Raw genomic sequence first — 21,167 nt, 5'->3', positions numbered from 1 at the left:
TCCCCCTGCATGTAAGACACTTCTGGGGGATGGAGATGAGTGGTGAACACACAAATCAATCTGTGAAGGACAGGAAACAGTCCATTCTCTGATTGTTCTTTGAAATATTGAGTTACGGGTTGCACCTCTGACAGGCTCTCTGTGCATCGAGGCATCAACCCCTATGATGTGATGGACAATCCCTAAAGAGAGGACTTAGATTGCCGTCTTTCACTCAATTCCTGTCACGGGGGAAGGAAATCAAATAAAGAATGAAAGAAGAAGTAGGTATACAGTAAAAGTATATATGAAAAGTGAGCTTTACTAAATCAAAGCTGGCGAGGTAAAACTAAAGGAAAGTAGCAAAACAAAAAGGTGTAAGAAACCGGGAAGACTTGGAGAACACAGGAAATCAGACGAGGAACATCCAGGAAAACCCAGACAGGAAACCAGGAAATGGGCAGATGTTGTGTTGATTAGATAGATACACACTCCTACCACAAGGTGTCGCCACATAGTTGTGACCTATGTTTGAATACAGATGTACGGTAAGGGACCGGAACAAGAGCTTCATTAAAAAACTTGGCTAACACTTAAGCATCTATTACGAGTCAGTTCATTAATAGATCAACAAACAAAACAGATGTAGAGCCAAGTGCAGTGTCCTGGTTGTAAGACTAAATGGCTTTTCAGCACGGTTCAGGCCAGTACCAGAGTCTTAAAGCCGCTGGCAGCCAGTGAAGGGAGCAGAGGAGCAGTGTTACTACTGGCCGAATGTGTTGGATGGACTTCAGATTGTTGTGAATGTGCTGAGGGAAGCCAGAGAGGCAGAGCAGCAGTGTGTGATTACACAGTTCAGGAGAAAGGAGAGGAAGATAAGTGTGTCTTCCTCAGCGCTACACACTTCTGAACATGGACGCTGTGCGCTGGGTCACAGGGTAAATATAGGCTGACTGTGTGAAAACTGCAAAGCCAGCACTTGCTCTCAGAGGTGAAGCAGGAGGGATGGCTGGGTGCAACCCTTCATTTAGAGAAAATGAGAGAACAAATGGGAAAAAGCACTCTTCACAGCTGGATAGTTCACTGCTGGGTTGATACAGGAAGGCACACTAACAACCGTATCTTGTTCATCTCAATGAGACGAGCAAAGCAGAAGTGTGGATGAAATAATAAGAATGAGTTTACAGCAGATATGAACTGTACATGCATGTAGAGTATTATAATGCATTGTTGAGTATATCAGTGTCTTGGCCATTTCTGTATCAAAATATTTGCCTGAAATGCCTCCATTGGAATCCTTTTTTTACTTCCAGAACATAGTGACATCAGTATGTAATACTCGCTCTCCTATTGGCTAGCGCTTCAACACATTGTACGTGATAGGCTAAGCGGCGGGACATCTCTAAGCCGTTGACCAACCACAACAGAGCCGGCCAGCTAACCAATCAGAGCAGACTGGGCTCTGGTTTCAGACAGAGGGTGAAAAGAGGTGCTGCAGCACAGGCAGTATGAGAACAATAAATATATTTTTGAACATTAAAGCATGGAGACATGTAGAGACACTACATACTGATATACACCTGAACATCAGCAGGAGAGGACTCTTTAAAGTAGAGACACTACATACTGATATACACCTGAACATCAGCAGGAGAGGACTCTTTAAAGTAGAGACACTACATACTGATATACACCTGAACATCAGCTGGAGAGGACTCTTTAAAGTAGAGACACTACATACTGATATACATCTGAACATCAGCAGGAGAGGACTCTTTAAGGTAGAGACACTACATACTGATATACACCTGAACATCAGCAGGAGAGGACTCTTTAAAGTAGAGACACTACATACTGATATACACCTGAACATAAGCAGGAGAGGACTCTTTAAAGTAGAGACACTACATACTGATATACACCTGAACATCAGCAGGAGAGGACTCTTTAAAGTAGAGACACTACATACTGATATACACCTGAACATCAGCAGGAGAGGACTCTTTAAAGTAGAGACACTACATACTGATATACACCTGAACATCAGCAGGAGAGGACTCTTTAAAGTAGAGACACTACATACTGATATACACCTGAACATCAGCAGGAGAGGACTCTTTAAAGTAGAGACACTACATACTGATATACACCTGAACATCAGCAGGAGAGGACTCTTTAAAGTAGAGACACTACATACTGATATACACCTGAACATCAGCAGGAGAGGACTCTTTAAAAGTTGTTCTTTTTTGTTGATTCTCTTTAATCACTTAAACTGCCCTGATAATAAAATCATATTCACGTGACAGCCTCCCCTAATGGCAGTTTGAAGCTGGTTTAATTACAGATTTAAGTGAAGCCATTACATTTTGCCAAAAGCTTTCTTTTGATAAATATCTGAAATGTGATGATTCTAAATTATACTTATTTGCTTTGCGCAGGAAATAAATAATTCCCATTAGACAATGCTGAATGTTGCCAACCGTGAAATCATATTGTGCAATTAAATGAAATGAAATTAACACATCCCGGGCGTCTGCGGCCGCACTGTTTTGAGCTGACAAATCTTTTGGATGTACCTTGTCATCTACAGTATTTGCACACTATCACAATGTCCTGAACATTATAATATATGATATCTAGCAGTGCAGCAGGAAGAAGAAATAAACCCACTCGTTCTTCAAATGTTGAATTTCCTTTCATCACTGCTGAAAACAAACTGAAGCTTTAACAACCAGTCAGACAAAATGTGTGCAATCAACACACTTGACACTTAAATCTCATTACATTGAATAGAGGCAATCTTTTGTGGCTTATGTTAATAGTTCAGTGTTGCCTTAACATCTCTTTCTTGAGGCTTAGCTCACAACTAGAGAAGCAGAAATCGTCTCTGAGCTCTGTTTTCTTTTCAAGGCTTTTTTAATCCATCTAAAGGCTTGCAGTGTTCAATGAAAGGATGGAGGAAGAGGAGGAGGAGGAAGAGGAGGATGAAAGCGTTACGAGATGACCTGCTCCAGCACAAAATGCATCTTGACTCTTTATCTGAGGCTAAGCATCACTGAGCAGTCGCATTAAAGTTCCCATGTCATGGCCATTTCCACTGATCATAATTCCATTGTTGAGGTCTACTAGAGTAGATTTATATTGTGCAATTTTCCAAACTCACATTGGTTTCTCATACAGCATCTCTGTAAACTACGTGTATTCACTGAATTTCACTCTCTGCCTTTAACGGCTCGTTGTAGCTCCAATAGCTCCAGCCCCCACCCTCCCTGTGAGCAAAGTGTGCTCTGATTGGTCGGGACGTTGTGAATCGCGCTAAGCTCCGTGGAGGTGTTGTTTCCTTGTTTAGCGATACACAGCGAAACACAGCCAAAGTCACCCTGAGCACACACATGGTCACAGCCGAAGTAAAAACAATAAGTGTGTCTTGATATTGAGTAAGAGAAAGGTTGATAAACGCTGTGAGAATGGGTCTGCAGAGAGAATTTCGCCACGATCCCAACTGTCTGTTATCAGCCTGCAGCCAGGGAGGAGAGATCAGCAGAGCTGCCTGCACTGAGTGTGTGTGAGAGGAAGTCCGTGGATTGGTCAATTTGGACCAATCAGCGGGGGCTTAACGTAATGGCTCCGCGGACGTAACGTAACGGCTCCACGGATTGGTCCATTTCGTTCCGGGTACGGTTGACATCATGCGTACCGGAAGAATCAAATGAACAGTGACATCTCCAACGAGGCGTTTTGTGGAGGTATTTTCTGTGTTAGTTTTACTCGCTACAGGGTGTACTTTGAGGGTTTGTGACTCTGCAGACCGTTTACATGCAGAAAAACCTTCATAACACAGAAGGGGACGGGTAATAACCGGAAAAGCATGACATGGGACCTTTAAGGCTATCAAATCAACGGTAAGCTGCACTATGTGAAAAAGGGTGCCCTTTCTTCTTCTCTTGAGCAATTAGTGGCAGCTATCAGTTTGGAGGACTGTTTAATTGAACGCCTTCATTCACGCTGGTTCAAGTATTTGTCCAAGGCAGACTATAGCCGCTTTCACACCAAGTACTTTGCCGTACTTAGTTCCCAGTACTTAATCCCGCCGCACTCTTTAGTCCCGGAACTGTCCTAGTAGATCGCGTTCTGAGGGAGGATTACACAAATGAAGCCGCTGACGTCACTTCTTCTTCTTCTGCTTTGGGTTTACTGGCAGGCCGCACACCACTTCACGGCGTATACTGCCACCTGAAGTCCCCGGCCGGAAGTCCCCGGCGTTGGGGACTGGCTTCAGTAGAAGCTGCTGGGACTCCCAGCTGCTTCTACTGAAGCCTTTCGAGTAAATCGCCAGAACGCCGACACCTCCTCATCTCCACCGCTCCCATGTTTTCTTTTGTGTTGCCATGACAAGTTATTCTCTCTCCGTTGGTGCGCGGGGCTAATGCTAATGCTAATAATGCTAATGCCAGCAAATATAATGGTAGCTTCACAAAACTTTTCAGAGTTTTACGGGGCGTGGTTTGCAATCCGCCCAGCCAATCAGAAATTGGAACCTTTTCCGGGACTAACTGGGGAGGAAAAGGTTCGCATGAACTAAGTTCTAGTTCCAGATCTTTTTGGTGTGACGCAAATTCCCAAGAACTATCGGAACTATTCCTGGGAAAAGTACCTTATGTGATCCTCTTATCTTTGTTCATTTAATGCCAAAGAACACTCCACACTCAAAGAGTTCCTTATAATGCTTCATAAAAATTTGAGTTGCTTTATATACTCATCTTTGTAATGGAGGCTTCAGGAGAATACATTTAGGGAAGCTTTGAAAGAGTGGAGATGATATATTTCCCAGATACGGCCTTCCTTTGCCTGTTTATGTTTTTGTATACTCCCTGTTGTACTTTCTTCCAAACTACCCTTCTCGTTTTCTTATTTATTTAAACTTTTTTTGTTGTTTCCTTTCGATGTTTGGTGTTGTTTGTGTCTCGATTGTATGCAACTATCCTGCAAAATATAAAATAAAAACTAAAAAGATGGATCGAAGTGATGATGATTGCGCAAACTAATAAAAACACTATGTGACTACAAATAAAGAATAAAACAAAAATAATTACGATTGCTAATATATTCGCATTCAACCCAAAATACCTCAATGTTTTTTATTGTATATGACCATCATCATCATCATCATCACCATCATCATCATCATCATCATCATCATCATCACCATCATCAATAGACTTTCCTTGCACTATTTTAACTATTTTATCTGTGTATTGTGTTGCACTGTTGGAGGAGCCTGTGACCTAAGAATTTCAGTGTCATATCTACGCCGTAGCTATGTACACATGACAATAAAATTGACAGTTGAATCTTGAATCACCATCCTCATCATCACCATCCTCATCATCACCATCCTCATCACTACCCCAACCCATCAGAGACTTTTCCTCTCTCACCGCATTCAAAAAATCACTCAAAACCCACCAGTTAAACGCTGCATCCAACCTCAGACAATCGCCCCACCCCCCTCTTTTCTGTTTGTCTCTATGTATTTGTCTTCGTTTTTTGTTTTATTCTCTGTCAAAGCGTCTTTGAGTTTTTAGAAAAGCGCTATATAAGTGTCATGTATCATCATCATCATCATCATCATCATCATCATCATCATCATCATCATCATCATCATCATCATCATCCTCATGACAGCCCTCACCTTGCCAGCAGGCGCCCACTGTGAGCTGCACGTCGATCTGAGAGGGGTGGATGGGCCAATCGTCGGTCACCAGGTAGGGGTCGTAGGTCACTCCGTCCACGTAGAGCGTGACCACCGGGAACTCCACGTTGATGACGTAGTAATGCCACTCCTTGTCACAGATCTGTTAGAGACAGTGAGAGTGTAATCAGAATCAGAATAACTTTATTAACACCACAGAGCGGACATTTACATTTGTTACTGCAGAAAAGAGCCAAAGACGGCTTAATGTTAACTAAGAAGCGTGCATAAAGTATGGTGCAATAAGGTAAAACATACACATCCTGTAACAGTTCTGAGGATTTAGCAGCCAGGTATATATCGCAAAGTTATTAACGGCATATATTTAAGCAATAGCTCACGACAGGCCGTGATATATGCTCATTATATCACAGCTAAGGGGCGTGGTTCGGCCCTTAGCTGTGATATAATGAGCATATACCACGGCCTGTCGTGAGCTATTGCTTAGTTATAAAACGGAGAAGTCAAATCAAGCAATCTGATTGGTCGATAGTGTTTTTGCAGACCTCTTTGATTACAGATTTGAAAACATCGTTGCTTGCTTTAAAAGTAGCACAATTCATTATGTCAAACCTTGGAAAGTATCTAGATATCCCTGCCCTAATGCCAAAGGAACTGCACACTGAATACGTTTACGGATATGTGCTAAACATGTCATACTATGTGTCGGATTAACGGACATCATGTGACCCATTTCCCATAGTCCGTAATATGATTGCACATTCCTCGGTATATTTCATTAAAGGCTACCTCTTTTTTAACTACACAGCTCTTCCACTTTTCATTCTGATAAACTAACCATATATTTTTTTTCACAGTTAGTGGTCGTGCTCTTATCTTCTTGTTTTTTTTTCTTACTTTTTACATTATTTTCTAAATATTTGTTATAAATAACGACGTTGTTCCTCTAACAGTGTTTATTGATACACTAAAGCAAATTCCTTGAATGTGTTACTTTGAAATAAATCACATTCTAATTCTGATATGATTTTAGAAATACATGTACAGTTTCTTGCTGAGAGGTTCATTGGAAAGATTTATACCACTGTGTAAAGACAGTATGAAGCTAAAGCCAGCAGTTGATTAGCTTAGCCTAGCATACAAAGAAGCACACACACCCGGAAAGGTACAAAAACATTGGACTGTCACACAGGATTCCTCTGCTTGTGAAAAAACTGGAGTATTTTTACTTGAATTCTTGGCTTGTGAAGTTTAAAAGCAGAATTGTTTCCCTTGTGCTTGACGCTCACTCAAATCCATTTCTACATTAGCTGTTGAACTCATTCCCAAAAAGTGCTTGACTGTGCCACTCTTCAGCAAGCTTGACCATTTACCCTGCCTCGCTTTGCATTTCAATCGTCTGCACAAGCCTCCTCGTGTCTGTCTGTCTGTCTCTCAGTGTCTGTCTGTCTGTCTCTGAGTATCTGTCTGTCTGTCTCTGAGTGTCTCTCTGTCTGTCTCTGAGTGTCTGTCTGTCTGTCTCTGAGTATATGTATGTCTGTCTCTGAGTGTCTCTCTGTCTGTCTCTGAGTGTCTGTTAGTCTGTCTGTCTCCGAGTATCTGTCTGTCTGTCTCTGAGTATCTGTCTGTCTGTCTCTGAGTATCTGTCTGTCTGTCTCTGAGTATATGTCTGTCTGTCTCTGAGTGTCTGTCTGTCTCTGAGTATCTGTCTGTCTGTCTCCGAGTATCTGTCTGTCTGTCTCTGAGTATCTGTCTGTCTGTCTCCGAGTATCTGTCTGTCTGTCTCTGAGTGTCTGTTTGTCTGTCTCTGAGTATCTCTCTGTCTGTCTCTGAGCGTCTGTCTGTCTGTCTCTGAGTGTCTGTCTGTCTGTCTCTGAGTGTCTGTCTGTCTGTCTCTGTCTGTCTGTCTGTCTGTCTGTCTCTGAGTGTCTGTCTGTCTGTCTGTCTCTGTCTGTCTGTCTGTCTCTGAGTGTCTGTCTGTCTGTCTCTGTCTGTCTGTCTGTCTCTGAGTGTCTGTCTGTCTGTCTCTGAGTGTCTGTCTGTCTGTCTCTGAGCGTCTGTCTGTCTGTCTCTGAGCGTCTGTGTGTCTGTCTGTCTCTGAGCGTCTGTCTGTCTGTCTCTGTCTGTCTGTCTGTCTGTCTCTGAGTGTCTGTCTGTCTGTCTCTGAGCGTCTGTCTGTCTGTCTCTGAGTGTCTGTCTGTCTGTCTCTGAGCGTCTGTCTGTCTGTCTCTGAGTGTCTGTCTGTCTGTCTCTGTCTGTCTGTCTGTCTCTGTCTGTCTGTCTGTCTCTGAGCGTCTGTCTGTCTGTCTCTGAGTGTCTGTCTGTCTGTCTCTGTCTGTCTGTCTGTCTCTGTCTCTCTGTCTGTCTCTGAGCGTCTGTCTGTCTGTCTCTGAGCGTCTGTCTGTCTGTCTCTGAGCGTCTGTCTGTCTGTCTCTGAGTGTCTGTCTGTCTGTCTCTGTCTGTCTGTCTGTCTCTGTCTGTCTGTCTGTCTCTGAGTGTCTGTCTGTCTGTCTCTGTCTGTCTGTCTGTCTCTGAGTATCTCTCTGTCTGTCTCTGAGCATCTGTCTGTCTGTCTCTGTCTGTCTGTCTGTCTCTGAGTGTCTGTCTGTCTGTCTGTCTCTGAGTGTCTGTCTGTCTCTGTCTGTCTGTCTGTCTCTGAGTGTCTGTCTGTCTGTCTCTGGGTGTCTGTCTGTCTCTGAGTGTCTGTCTGTCTCTGAGTGTCTGTCTGTCTCTGAGTATATCTGTCTCTCCTCCGCCTGCTTCAGGCTTTTTTCACAGTTAGTGGTCGTGCTCTTATCTTCTTGTTTTTTTTTCTTACTTTTTACATTATTTTCTAAATATTTGTTATAAATAACGACGTTGTTCCTCTAACAGTGTTTATTGATACACTAAAGCAAATTCCTTGAATGTGTTACTTGGAAATAAATCACATTCTAATTCTGATACGATTTTAGAAATACATGTACAGTTTCTTGCTGAGAGGTTCATTGGAAAGATTTACACCACTGTGTAAAGTCAGTATGAAGCTAAAGCCAGCAGTTGATTAGTTTAGCCTAGCATACAAAGAAGCACACACACCCGGAAAGGTACAAAAATATTGGGCTGTCACACAGGATTCCTCTGCTTGTGAAAAAACTGGAGTATTTTTACTTGAATTCTTGGCTTTTGAAGTTTAAAAGCAGACTTGTTTCCCTTGTGCTTGACGCTCACTCAAATCCATTACTACATTAGCTGTTGAACTCATTCCCAAAAAGTGCTTGACTGTGCCACTCTTCAGCAAGCTTGACCATTTACCCTGCCTCGCTTTGCATTTCAATCGTCTGCCCAAGCCTCCTCGTGTCTGTCTGTCTGTCTCTCAGTGTCTGTCAGTCTCTGAGTATCTGTCTGTCTGTCTCTGAGTGTCTGTCTGTCTGTCTCTGAGTGTCTGTCTGTCTGTCTCTGAGTGTCTGTCTGTCTGTCTGTCTGTCTCTGAGTGTCTGTCTGTCTGTCTCTGAGTGTCTGTCTGTCTGTCTGTCTGTCTGTCTGTCTGTCTGTCTCTGAGTGTCTGTCTGTCTGTCTCTGAGTATCTGTCTGTCTGTCTCTGAGTATCTGTCTGTCTGTCTCTTAGTGTCTGTCTGTCTGTCTCTGAGTGTCTGTCTGTCTCTGAGTATATGTCTGTCTGTCTCTGAGTATATGTCTGTCTGTCTCTGAGTATCTCTCTGTCTGTCTCTGAGTGTCTGTCTGTCTGTCTGTCTGTCTGTCTGTCTGTCTGTCTGTCTCTGAGTATATGTCTGTCTGTCTCTGAGTGTCTCTCTGTCTGTCTCTGAGTGTCTCTCTGTCTGTCTGTCTCTGAGTATCTGTCTGTCTGTCTCTGAGTATATGTCTGTCTGTCTCTGAGTATCTGTCTGTCTGTCTCTGAGTATCTGTCTGTCTCTCTCTGAGTATCTGTCTGTCTGTCTCTGAGTATCTCTCTGTCTGTCTCTGAGTGTCTGTCTGTCTGTCTGTCTCTGAGTATATGTCTGTCTGTCTCTGAGTGTCTCTCTGTCTGTCTCTGAGTGTCTGTCTGTCTGTCTGTCTCTGAGTATATGTCTGTCTGTCTCTGAGTGTCTCTCTGTCTGTCTCTGAGTGTCTGTTAGTCTGTCTGTCTCCGAGTATCTGTCTGTCTGTCTCCGAGTATCTGTCTGTCTGTCTCTGAGTATATGTCTGTCTGTCTCTGAGTATCTGTCTGTCTGTCTCCGAGTATCTGTCTGTCTGTCTCTGAGTATATGTCTGTCTGTCTCCGAGTATCTGTCTGTCTGTCTCTGAGTGTCTGTCTGTCTGTCTCTGAGTGTCTGTCTGTCTGTCTGTCTCTGAGTGTCTCTCTGTCTGTCTCTGAGTGTCTGTCTGTCTGTCTCTGAGTATATGTCTGTCTGTCTCTGAGTGTCTCTCTGTCTGTCTCTGAGTGTCTTTTAGTCTGTCTCTGAGTATATGTCTGTCTGTCTCTGAGTGTCTGTCTGTCTGTCTCTGAGTATATGTATGTCTGTCTCTGAGTGTCTCTCTGTCTGTCTCTGAGTGTCTGTTAGTCTGTCTGTCTCCGAGTATCTGTCTGTCTGTCTCTGAGTATCTGTCTGTCTGTCTCTGAGTATCTGTCTGTCTGTCTCTGAGTATATGTCTGTCTGTCTCTGAGTGTCTGTCTGTCTCTGAGTATCTGTCTGTCTGTCTCCGAGTATCTGTCTGTCTGTCTCTGAGTATCTGTCTGTCTGTCTCCGAGTATCTGTCTGTCTGTCTCTGAGTGTCTGTTTGTCTGTCTCTGAGTATCTCTCTGTCTGTCTCTGAGCGTCTGTCTGTCTGTCTCTGAGTGTCTGTCTGTCTGTCTCTGAGTGTCTGTCTGTCTGTCTCTGTCTGTCTGTCTGTCTGTCTGTCTCTGAGTGTCTGTCTGTCTGTCTGTCTCTGTCTGTCTGTCTGTCTCTGAGTGTCTGTCTGTCTGTCTCTGTCTGTCTGTCTGTCTCTGAGTGTCTGTCTGTCTGTCTCTGAGTGTCTGTCTGTCTGTCTCTGAGCGTCTGTCTGTCTGTCTCTGAGCGTCTGTGTGTCTGTCTGTCTCTGAGCGTCTGTCTGTCTGTCTCTGTCTGTCTGTCTGTCTGTCTCTGAGTGTCTGTCTGTCTGTCTCTGAGCGTCTGTCTGTCTGTCTCTGAGTGTCTGTCTGTCTGTCTCTGAGCGTCTGTCTGTCTGTCTCTGAGTGTCTGTCTGTCTGTCTCTGTCTGTCTGTCTGTCTCTGTCTGTCTGTCTGTCTCTGAGCGTCTGTCTGTCTGTCTCTGAGTGTCTGTCTGTCTGTCTCTGTCTGTCTGTCTGTCTCTGTCTCTCTGTCTGTCTCTGAGCGTCTGTCTGTCTGTCTCTGAGCGTCTGTCTGTCTGTCTCTGAGCGTCTGTCTGTCTGTCTCTGAGTGTCTGTCTGTCTGTCTCTGTCTGTCTGTCTGTCTCTGTCTGTCTGTCTGTCTCTGAGTGTCTGTCTGTCTGTCTCTGTCTGTCTGTCTGTCTCTGAGTATCTCTCTGTCTGTCTCTGAGCATCTGTCTGTCTGTCTCTGTCTGTCTGTCTGTCTCTGAGTGTCTGTCTGTCTGTCTGTCTCTGAGTGTCTGTCTGTCTCTGTCTGTCTGTCTGTCTCTGAGTGTCTGTCTGTCTGTCTCTGGGTGTCTGTCTGTCTCTGAGTGTCTGTCTGTCTCTGAGTGTCTGTCTGTCTCTGAGTATATCTGTCTCTCCTCCGCCTGCTTCAGGCTTTTTTCACAGTTAGTGGTCGTGCTCTTATCTTCTTGTTTTTTTTTCTTACTTTTTACATTATTTTCTAAATATTTGTTATAAATAACGACGTTGTTCCTCTAACAGTGTTTATTGATACACTAAAGCAAATTCCTTGAATGTGTTACTTGGAAATAAATCACATTCTAATTCTGATACGATTTTAGAAATACATGTACAGTTTCTTGCTGAGAGGTTCATTGGAAAGATTTACACCACTGTGTAAAGTCAGTATGAAGCTAAAGCCAGCAGTTGATTAGTTTAGCCTAGCATACAAAGAAGCACACACACCCGGAAAGGTACAAAAATATTGGGCTGTCACACAGGATTCCTCTGCTTGTGAAAAAACTGGAGTATTTTTACTTGAATTCTTGGCTTTTGAAGTTTAAAAGCAGAATTGTTTCCCTTGTGCTTGACGCTCACTCAAATCCATTACTACATTAGCTGTTGAACTCATTCCCAAAAAGTGCTTGACTGTGCCACTCTTCAGCAAGCTTGACCATTTACCCTGCCTCGCTTTGCATTTCAATCGTCTGCCCAAGCCTCCTCGTGTCTGTCTGTCTGTCTCTCAGTGTCTGTCAGTCTCTGAGTATCTGTCTGTCTGTCTCTGAGTGTCTGTCTGTCTGTCTCTGAGTGTCTGTCTGTCTGTCTCTGAGTGTCTGTCTGTCTGTCTGTCTGTCTCTGAGTGTCTGTCTGTCTGTCTCTGAGTGTCTGTCTGTCTGTCTGTCTGTCTGTCTGTCTGTCTGTCTCTGAGTGTCTGTCTGTCTGTCTCTGAGTATCTGTCTGTCTGTCTCTGAGTATCTGTCTGTCTGTCTCTTAGTGTCTGTCTGTCTGTCTCTGAGTGTCTGTCTGTCTCTGAGTATATGTCTGTCTGTCTCTGAGTATATGTCTGTCTGTCTCTGAGTATCTCTCTGTCTGTCTCTGAGTGTCTGTCTGTCTGTCTGTCTGTCTGTCTGTCTGTCTGTCTGTCTCTGAGTATATGTCTGTCTGTCTCTGAGTGTCTCTCTGTCTGTCTCTGAGTGTCTCTCTGTCTGTCTGTCTCTGAGTATCTGTCTGTCTGTCTCTGAGTATATGTCTGTCTGTCTCTGAGTATCTGTCTGTCTGTCTCTGAGTATCTGTCTGTCTCTCTCTGAGTATCTGTCTGTCTGTCTCTGAGTATCTCTCTGTCTGTCTCTGAGTGTCTGTCTGTCTGTCTGTCTCTGAGTATATGTCTGTCTGTCTCTGAGTGTCTCTCTGTCTGTCTCTGAGTGTCTGTCTGTCTGTCTGTCTCTGAGTATATGTCTGTCTGTCTCTGAGTGTCTCTCTGTCTGTCTCTGAGTGTCTGTTAGTCTGTCTGTCTCCGAGTATCTGTCTGTCTGTCTCCGAGTATCTGTCTGTCTGTCTCTGAGTATATGTCTGTCTGTCTCTGAGTATCTGTCTGTCTGTCTCCGAGTATCTGTCTGTCTGTCTCTGAGTATATGTCTGTCTGTCTCCGAGTATCTGTCTGTCTGTCTCTGAGTGTCTGTCTGTCTGTCTCTGAGTGTCTGTCTGTCTGTCTGTCTCTGAGTGTCTCTCTGTCTGTCTCTGAGTGTCTGTCTGTCTGTCTCTGAGTATATGTCTGTCTGTCTCTGAGTGTCTCTCTGTCTGTCTCTGAGTGTCTTTTAGTCTGTCTCTGAGTATATGTCTGTCTGTCTCTGAGTGTCTGTCTGTCTGTCTCTGAGTGTCTGTCTGTCTGTCTCTGAGTATTTGTCTGTCTGTCTCTGAGTATCTGTCTGTCTGTCTCTGAGTGTCTGTCTGTCTGTCTCTGAGTATATGTCTGTCTGTCTCTGAGTGTCTGTCTGTCTGTCTCTGAGTATTTGTCTGTCTGTCTCCGAGTATCTGTCTGTCTGTCTCTGAGTGTCTGTCTGTCTGTCTCTGAGTGTCTGTCTGTCTGTCTGTCTCTGAGTGTCTCTCTGTCTGTCTCTGAGTGTCTGTCTGTCTGTCTCTGAGTGTCTGTCTGTCTCCGAGTATCTGTCTGTCTGTCTCTGAGTATATGTCTGTCTGTCTCTGAGCGTCTGTCTGTCTGTCTCTGAGTATCTGTCTGTCTGTCTCTGAGTGTCTGTCTGTCTCTGAGCGTCTGTCTGTCTGTCTCTGAGTATCTGTCTGTCTGTCTCTGAGTGTCTGTCTGTCTCTGAGTATATGTCTGTCTGTCTCTGAGCGTCTGTCTGTCTGTCTCTGAGCGTCTGTCTGTCTGTCTCTGAGTGTCTGTCTGTCTGTCTGTCTGTCTGTCTGTCTGTCTGTCTGTCTGTCTGTCTGTCTGTCTGTCTCTGAGTGTCTGTCTGTCTGTCTGTCTCTGAGCGTCTGTCTGTCTCTGAGTATCTGTCTCTCCTCCGGCTGTGCTTCACCTCAGCAGCGCTCGTTGGGCCTCACCTCTTCCTCTCAGCTCCACTGATATAACCTGGTGCAGCCGTTTGAACACTTTGCCTGGTGTCACCTCCCTCTCTAATGAAGAGCGCTCCACAGCCGGCTTATTAACACCGTGCTAGCGCAGCAGATGGGGCTCCTAATCAATCCGGTTCATTTTCGCTGCTATTGAGGTGCGAGATACAACATCTGGCCTATTGGTGATCACCCCGCACAGCTGCTCGACACATATGCAGCTTGTCGATGTGCTGGGTCGGTGCTCAGAATCAATGTGGGGATAATCTGATTGTGGATCTGATGCTGCTGCAGATGTGATTGATACTGTTGGGACTGACTTTGATGGGCTAGTTAGGATGTTAGGACACGAATGAACACGCTCACAAGGGAGCCCTGAACCTGTAGAGCCTATGCTTTGTGTATATAAGTTCTGATATGAAGTGTGGGGAACATATTGAACAGCACGTTCCTGCTCTTTCCCGCCCGTTGCATTCTTCAAATGGTGTTTTTTCAATCTGGTCGCATCCCATTACTCATGTGCCGAGTGTAAGACCTTTGCATGAACACACACTAATCCCTCTGACATTTACACATTCAGACTGTCTCCTCCCATGCTCCAAAGCTTCTTCCCCGCTTTTTGCAGTTCAGTATTTCAAAGAGAGCGCGGCCCCCATGTGGGATCTGAGAGCCTAGTGGGTGACTTCCTCATGAGTGCTTCAAAGGGGAGACGGCGAGGCGCTCCTGCCCAGGAGGAGGCTCACTCTGTCGGGGCAGGAACTCAGCCTGAGATCTCTCTCAGGAAAGGGAAGGGGAAATATGAAGCCACACATGTCAGTGCTACGTTGTGACGCAGATGAAGAGGTTGGATAGGGTAAGGCTGACATGAGTACAAGAGGAAAGATTTGCATATCAGCTTTGTTGATGTTAAGTTCTTCTTTGGTGGATTTTTGATTCTCAGCTTTTTATATTGCAACACATCGGGCAACAGAGAGGTGCAGTGATGACGTATTTGTAGCAAGGGGGTTTTTTCCATTTGATTTTGGAATATTGTAGAAAATAAGCTCTGTGGCCAACACACATTCATTATCAGCACGTTTTGTTCAGCAAGATAATCTCCACTTATTAACACCACTTTGTGATTTTTTTATATAAATGCAATCGCCAGAAGTAACAAGCTTACGTTAGAAACGAACTACATGTACCGCTCAGCTAAATGTGGTCTTTTGTCGGTGTGAAGACGTTAAAGGCCCTGTGAAGTGTGCACCTGTGCATGATCTGTTATGCTAATACGTATAGTAATGACCAAAATTGTCCATTGGAACCCATATCAAAAATTTTTGTAATAGCAACAAATTTGACGAGTTTTGAATTTTCCGGGGAAATCTGCAGTCGACCTTCGCCTTCGTGGGCGTGGCTTGCGATCTACTGCGTGACGTCACGAGATGGACGCCCCCGCACTGTTTACATTCACCACCGTTCGTTTTTTCTCTTTTTCAAAGTCGAATTTCTCAACGTTTTTGAGCTAGTATTTTCCTGGAAAGTGTGTCGGAGTCGACTGGAAGTGATTGCCAATCGAGAAAACCTGACAATGGAGGCGACAGTGAAGAAAGAGGGATGAAAAACACAGGGGAAACGATGCATTGCCGCTGGCTGTAGTAATGTCAAGTCTGCCGAAGTGGCGATGTTTCTGTTCCCAAAAGATGAAGGTGAGCCTGGCTGGTGTCATTGTTTTGTAGATTCTTTGATTGATCATGATAAATAAAGGCCAGTGGTCGATTCGAGAGAGAGCGAGAAAGAGAGACAGAGAGTTACAGGGTTGTCGTTAGCATCTGGTGCTAGCTCGGAGCTAACGGAGATTAGCTGTTTCAACAATAAGGAGAGGGAGAGTGCTCTCCTGTGGGACTGAGAGAGATAACGTCAGCTCAGGGAGGTAAACTGTAGCCTAAGTTATCTCAGTGGGTTTGGTCATCTATGTAAACAAATATTTCCATCTATGTAATATTAGTTGTATAAAATAGGTTGAGAAATCCTTCCAATGTTTTTTGATTATTGAAATATATGTTTCATATGAGTGTTGAGAGCTGTATCCATAAATCTCTTAATGTTGCCCTCAAAGTGCACCAGATTGATCACTTTCCTCATCTATCCTGTCCGAAAAGCTGTCCAAATCAATCATTTCTCTCACACTAGTATCACTTTCCAGAGTCTCCGCCATGTTTACAATCGCAACTGGGTACATCTTGTGACGTCACAGCCACTATCGTCTGCAACTTCCGTTAGGCTCGGACGGCAAAATTAATAATTCATTAATTCATTAATTATGAATTATTAAAAAATATTTTAGCCATGAACAGGCACAATGATATGTAAGGAATGAAACTGCCATTTCATTTTGGTGCAAAAACATGCACTTCACTGGGTCTTTAAGTAGTCCCATTTGCAGTGATCACTTGTTAGCAACCGCCATTTTGATGACACATGAATGACATTCAGGAGTAGGGTATTTACTAATGTATTTTGTTTTAGAGAACAAAACATGAACATCTCTTAAAGGTGGGGTAGGTAATTTTGGAGAAACCAGCTCGAGTGCGCTAGAATTTGAAAATAAACAACCGGAAAAAATCCGCCACTTCCTTCAGACTTCCTTACAGAGCCCCTCCTCCAACACACACGAACGTGCACATGACCAATGAGGGCACGAGATAAGTTTGTGCACAGATGGAAGGCTGACAGGCAGGTAGGCCATCCAGTTACTTTAGCCGGGCCGGCTCAGATGATTGGTCGTGCTTTTTACAGCGCCACGGCTTCCACACATTATATATTTTTATGTATTTTTTGTGAAAGCACTTCAGATATTCATTGCTATCGGGATGTTAAGAGCATTCCATGGAATATAACAAAAAGTGCATCTTGAGCCGGTTTCCCAAACATACCTACCCCACCTTTAAGTAGTACTTTTTATTTCAGGCTTCTGGCCACAAACGCGTTCAAAGGAACATTGACTTGGAAAGAAGGGAACTGGAAGCGAAAATGCTCCGGGATTTAAGACTCGTTTCTGCACTACTCTAAGAGTTATTTATTTATTTAAGGTAAGGTCAGGTTAAGGTACACACGGTCTGAAACGTATCAACTGGCAATGTAAGCAATGTACTGCCCTGATAACTCTCACAATAAGTCTGAGAAATCCATATATGAAAGATTTTGGAAACAGAGACACTTTTAAAAGATCAGTTTTGTTGATTTCAGATCTCACAGAAACCCAGAAGTCCAAGAGCATGATTTTATCTTGTTTGATTAAATGAGAACGTGCAACAGATACAGTTCATGGGTTCGCAAGATGAAATGTTGTGCAGAAAAGTCGTTTTCTTCCGAGTGCAAATCTTTATCTTTTACTTTTATGATTAAAAAAAATCTCTCTCAGGACTTCGGTTGCAAGATATAAGATTCACCTTGTGCACAAAAGATATAGCTCTTGTGGGAAGGAGAAAAAAAAAAAGACCATCTTGATTTCCTTTCCAAGAACTCAGTAGCTTCACTTCCATCATCAGTTGTTTCTGATGCATTTAAACAAGATCTAAAGATTACAAAGAACTCAGTTTGGACAATTTAATGCTCGTCAGCTGGATGGAAACTTCTCGACCACCGAGGAGGAGTCGAGTGCAGTTGATGGAGGTTGCACACAAGTTTGCCATCTTGTCAGAAAATATGATAAGAGCGTGAGAGAACAGGTGCACTGCTATGCATGGGAAGACACCAGCTGGACAGAGACACTTTGTTGTGTGCGTGTGTGTGTGTGTGTGTGTGTGTGTGTGTGTGTGTGTGTGTGTGTGTGTGTGTGTGTGTGTGTGTGTGTGTGTGTGTGTGTGTGTGTGTGTGTGTGTGTGTGTGTGTGTGTGTGTGTGTGTGTGTGAGAGAGAGGAGGAATCAGTGTCCGTTATAAAACCTCGGGACTGGAAATATCTCAGAGAACCATTTACTATGGCACACGCTCAGAGATGGAACAAGTGCACACATCCTTTACTCAAGTAGAAGTCCAGATAATCGTGTTCAAAAATACGCTGGTGAAAGTAGAAGTACTGACTAAACTTCTTTACTCAAGTCAAAGTAAAGAGGCTTCGAAATGTACTTCAGTAAAAAGTACCCATAACTAGCAGCTGTTTTAAAGAGTACCTGACCTCCCTTTATATTAATAGAACAATAATGTCATTGTTAGCTAATGAATGTTTCCATGCTGAACAACGGCAACATGACAACGTTTTCATTGGTCCCTCTTCTTTAGAGAAGACCAGGAAATGATGGATACACGGATCGTGTTCAAACCAATAGGCACGCAATGACTCTAAATAATAATGATCACGCCACCAAACACACATTCAGACTAAAGGAACCAGCCTGTTTGGAAAATGAGAGAAGTAGAAAGTACAGGTATTTGAGTTCAACATGTAAGAAGTAGAAAGTACAGGTATTTGTGTTCAACATGTAAGAAGTAGAAAGTACAGGTGTTTGAGTTCAACATGTAAGAAGTAGAAAGTACAGGTATTTGGGTTCAACATGTAAGAAGTAGAAAGTACAGGTATTTGAGTTCAACATGTAAGAAGTAGAAAGTACAGGTATTTGTGTTCAACATGTAAGAAGTAGAAAGTACAGGTATTTGGGTTCAACATGTAAGAAGTAGAAAGTACAGGTATTTGAGTTCAACATGTAAGAAGTAGAAAGTACAGGTATTTGAGTTCAACATGTAAGAAGTAGAAAGTACAGGTATTTGTGTTCAACATGTGAGAAGTAGAAAGTACAGGTATTTGAGTTCAACATGTAAGAAGTAGAAAGTACAGGTATTTGTGTTCAACATGTGAGAAGTAGAAAGTACAGGTGTTTGTGTTCAACATGTGAGAAGTAGAAAGTACAGGTATTTGTGTTCAAACTGTAAGAAGTCAAAGTAAAAAGTCGTACCAGAGTAAAGTACTGATACCAGAAACATGTACTTTAGTACAGTAACGAAGTATTTGAACTCCACTACTTCCCACCTCTGCACAAGCTCAACAAGCGACTCAAAAAGTAGAGTGTAGATGGGGGTTTGTGTCGGAAAGACCAAGGCGGCGATTCCACGTTCTGTACGAACACCTCCCCGCAAACAGACATGCAAACATCAATGCAGAACCATTCGGCCTCAACTTCAAAAAACTTCAAAAGTTAAAGTTGTGAAGAGCAACTCTTGCTTATGAAAGCAAAGCAGAAAGTTTTCTATTCCCCAGCCCTTCCACTTTCCCGTGTCCCAGCCTGATGCAAATTGACAGACGGAAGGAATGAATGAAATAAATAACTACACAAACAAAGCAGAGGGAGGACGGGAGACAACAAGAGGACCGAAGAAAAGAAAGCGAAAGAGATGGTGGAGAGGTGGAGAACGGAAACATCACACATCAAAGGTCCTCCCTCATCTCTCGGGGGCACTCGATGGCGAGAAGAAAACAGAATTGGTGTCTGCTCCCCTCCAACTCACTGTCTTTTTCTGTCTGAAGTTTATTTTGTCTCTTTTTCTTACTTTCCTGTCTCTCCATTAGAACCTGGCTGTGGGAGCTGTTGCCTCGAGTCCTTTGGAGTTGAAAGTTTTTAGGAGATCCAATCCAACCTTCTGACTTCAAACAAGAGATGGAGGAACGAGATATAGGAGAGGTAGAAGAATGAAGAGGGAGGAGGGGATTTGAGATTGGATGTTGGCAGGGCGGGGAGAAGGGAGTAATGGAGGGGCGGACATGAAAGGCAGTGAGGGAAAGGACAGACCAAAGTGTAGCCTCACGGAGACTCAAGCAAGGCTGTACATTCTGAGTGTTGTTTATTTACATCAGAATAGAGACACGCAGTGATGACTTTATTTTCTAGGCCAACGCAGAAGTAAGCATCGCAAGGGCTCCCTCGACACAAAGCAATGTGACTTTTCCATTGGATTTATTGAATCCTGCAGAAAGTAAGATTAAGATCTGTGGAGAACGAATGTTAAGGATACTTACACGTCGTGTTCAGGAGGATCATCTCCACATATTAGTACTGCTTTAAGGATTTCTGAAGCATAATTGCTATCGCCAGAAGTAAGAAGTTAGCCTGTAAAGGAACTAAATCACGGTCCCATGACTTCACTCCACCACCTCTAAGCTAAGGGTTTCATTGCCGTTATGAAGTTTAGTAGTTTCACTCAGACACTTGCTAGCAACCACCATTTCTAAGTTTCGGAATATCACTAAGATATTTTATGTTATGTAGAATAAAAGGTGTAATGCTGCGATGTTTGGGGGCGGCGCGATTACATGTAAAGTCAATGCAGAGATGCGGACAGACGCTAATTCGCTCCGACGGCAAGCATGAAGCGGTGGACGCGGATTCCGTGGCGCGATTGAGGCGATTGAAGCGGGCCGCGACAGACGCTCAAGTTCAATTTTTTCAACTCGAGCGTCATATTCGCGTGACGCGATCTCGCGGTAGCCAATCAGCGGTGAGGATCTCAGCCTGCCGCCACTGACGTTCAAACAGAAAACATCAGCTGTTAGCTGTTAGCAGTTAGCACACAGAGATCACAGTTCCTCATGTCTGTTCAGAAACTAGACAAAAGTTACAAACCACAGACTGTCTGTGTCATGGAGAATACAGGCGCTGGTTTATTTATGTCTGTAGGCCGTTGTTGAGAGTGTGGAATAAGCATATACAACGTTAGCTTAGCCTGGTCGACCCAATCTCCATTCAGAAAACACGCATTTTAAAAGGTTTTTCGCCTGCCGTCTGTCTGCAGACTTGTCAAGCATTAATTCATGGTTTGGTTACTAACCGGTATCAGTATGTTGTTACTTCGGCATCATTTAGAAACGTGTATTACAATTAAATCACGGTCAAATATTTGTTGTAGTTGTAGCTCCCGAGCCAGCGCGTCTTGTTTGAATGACGCGAGTAAACACAGCTGACAGCCGCGGTGAAACTCGAGCGTTTAGAGCGAAGCGAATATTCACATCGCGTCCGGTGTGAACGCACCAAAAGGGGAGAGAAACTTTGGGATGTTATCCTTTACAGACCATTTACATGCACAAAAAAACTATATAACACACTATAGGAAATGGAAACCCCATAACGCATAATATGACCCCTTTAACCAAAGATCTTATTTCAGCCATCCAACCAACACATTCATAAAATCATTGACTTCCAGACAAGGGAACAGGAAGCAGTTAAATGTTGACTCATTTCAGGGTTTTAGGACTCATTCCCGCAGCACCACTCTACGGGATGGGAAGCATGACAGCACGCAGCCAAACTATTAATTTGTCAAATATTGATTCTATATTCAGGTTAAAATATTGTA

The 21,167-nt window shown here is 43.6% G+C and overlaps 1 protein-coding gene across 1 annotated transcript in view; it reads right to left on the bottom strand.

Annotated features, from left to right (window-relative positions):
* LOC307034963 (calsyntenin-2-like) overlaps positions 1–21,167 on the bottom strand; it is a 347,358-nt gene that overhangs the window by 36,935 nt on the left and 289,256 nt on the right. Inside the window, 1 exon segment of the mRNA XM_079673887.1 lies at positions 5,675–5,837. Coding sequence (XP_079530013.1) covers positions 5,675–5,837 — 163 coding nt within the window.

The sequence above is a fragment of the Notothenia rossii genome (assembly GCF_949606895.1).
Source record: "Notothenia rossii genome assembly, chromosome: 4".
Lineage (NCBI taxonomy): Eukaryota > Metazoa > Chordata > Actinopteri > Perciformes > Nototheniidae > Notothenia > Notothenia rossii.
The sequence above is the reverse complement of the archived record's forward strand: the minus strand, read 5'-3'. Positions and strand labels throughout refer to the sequence as shown.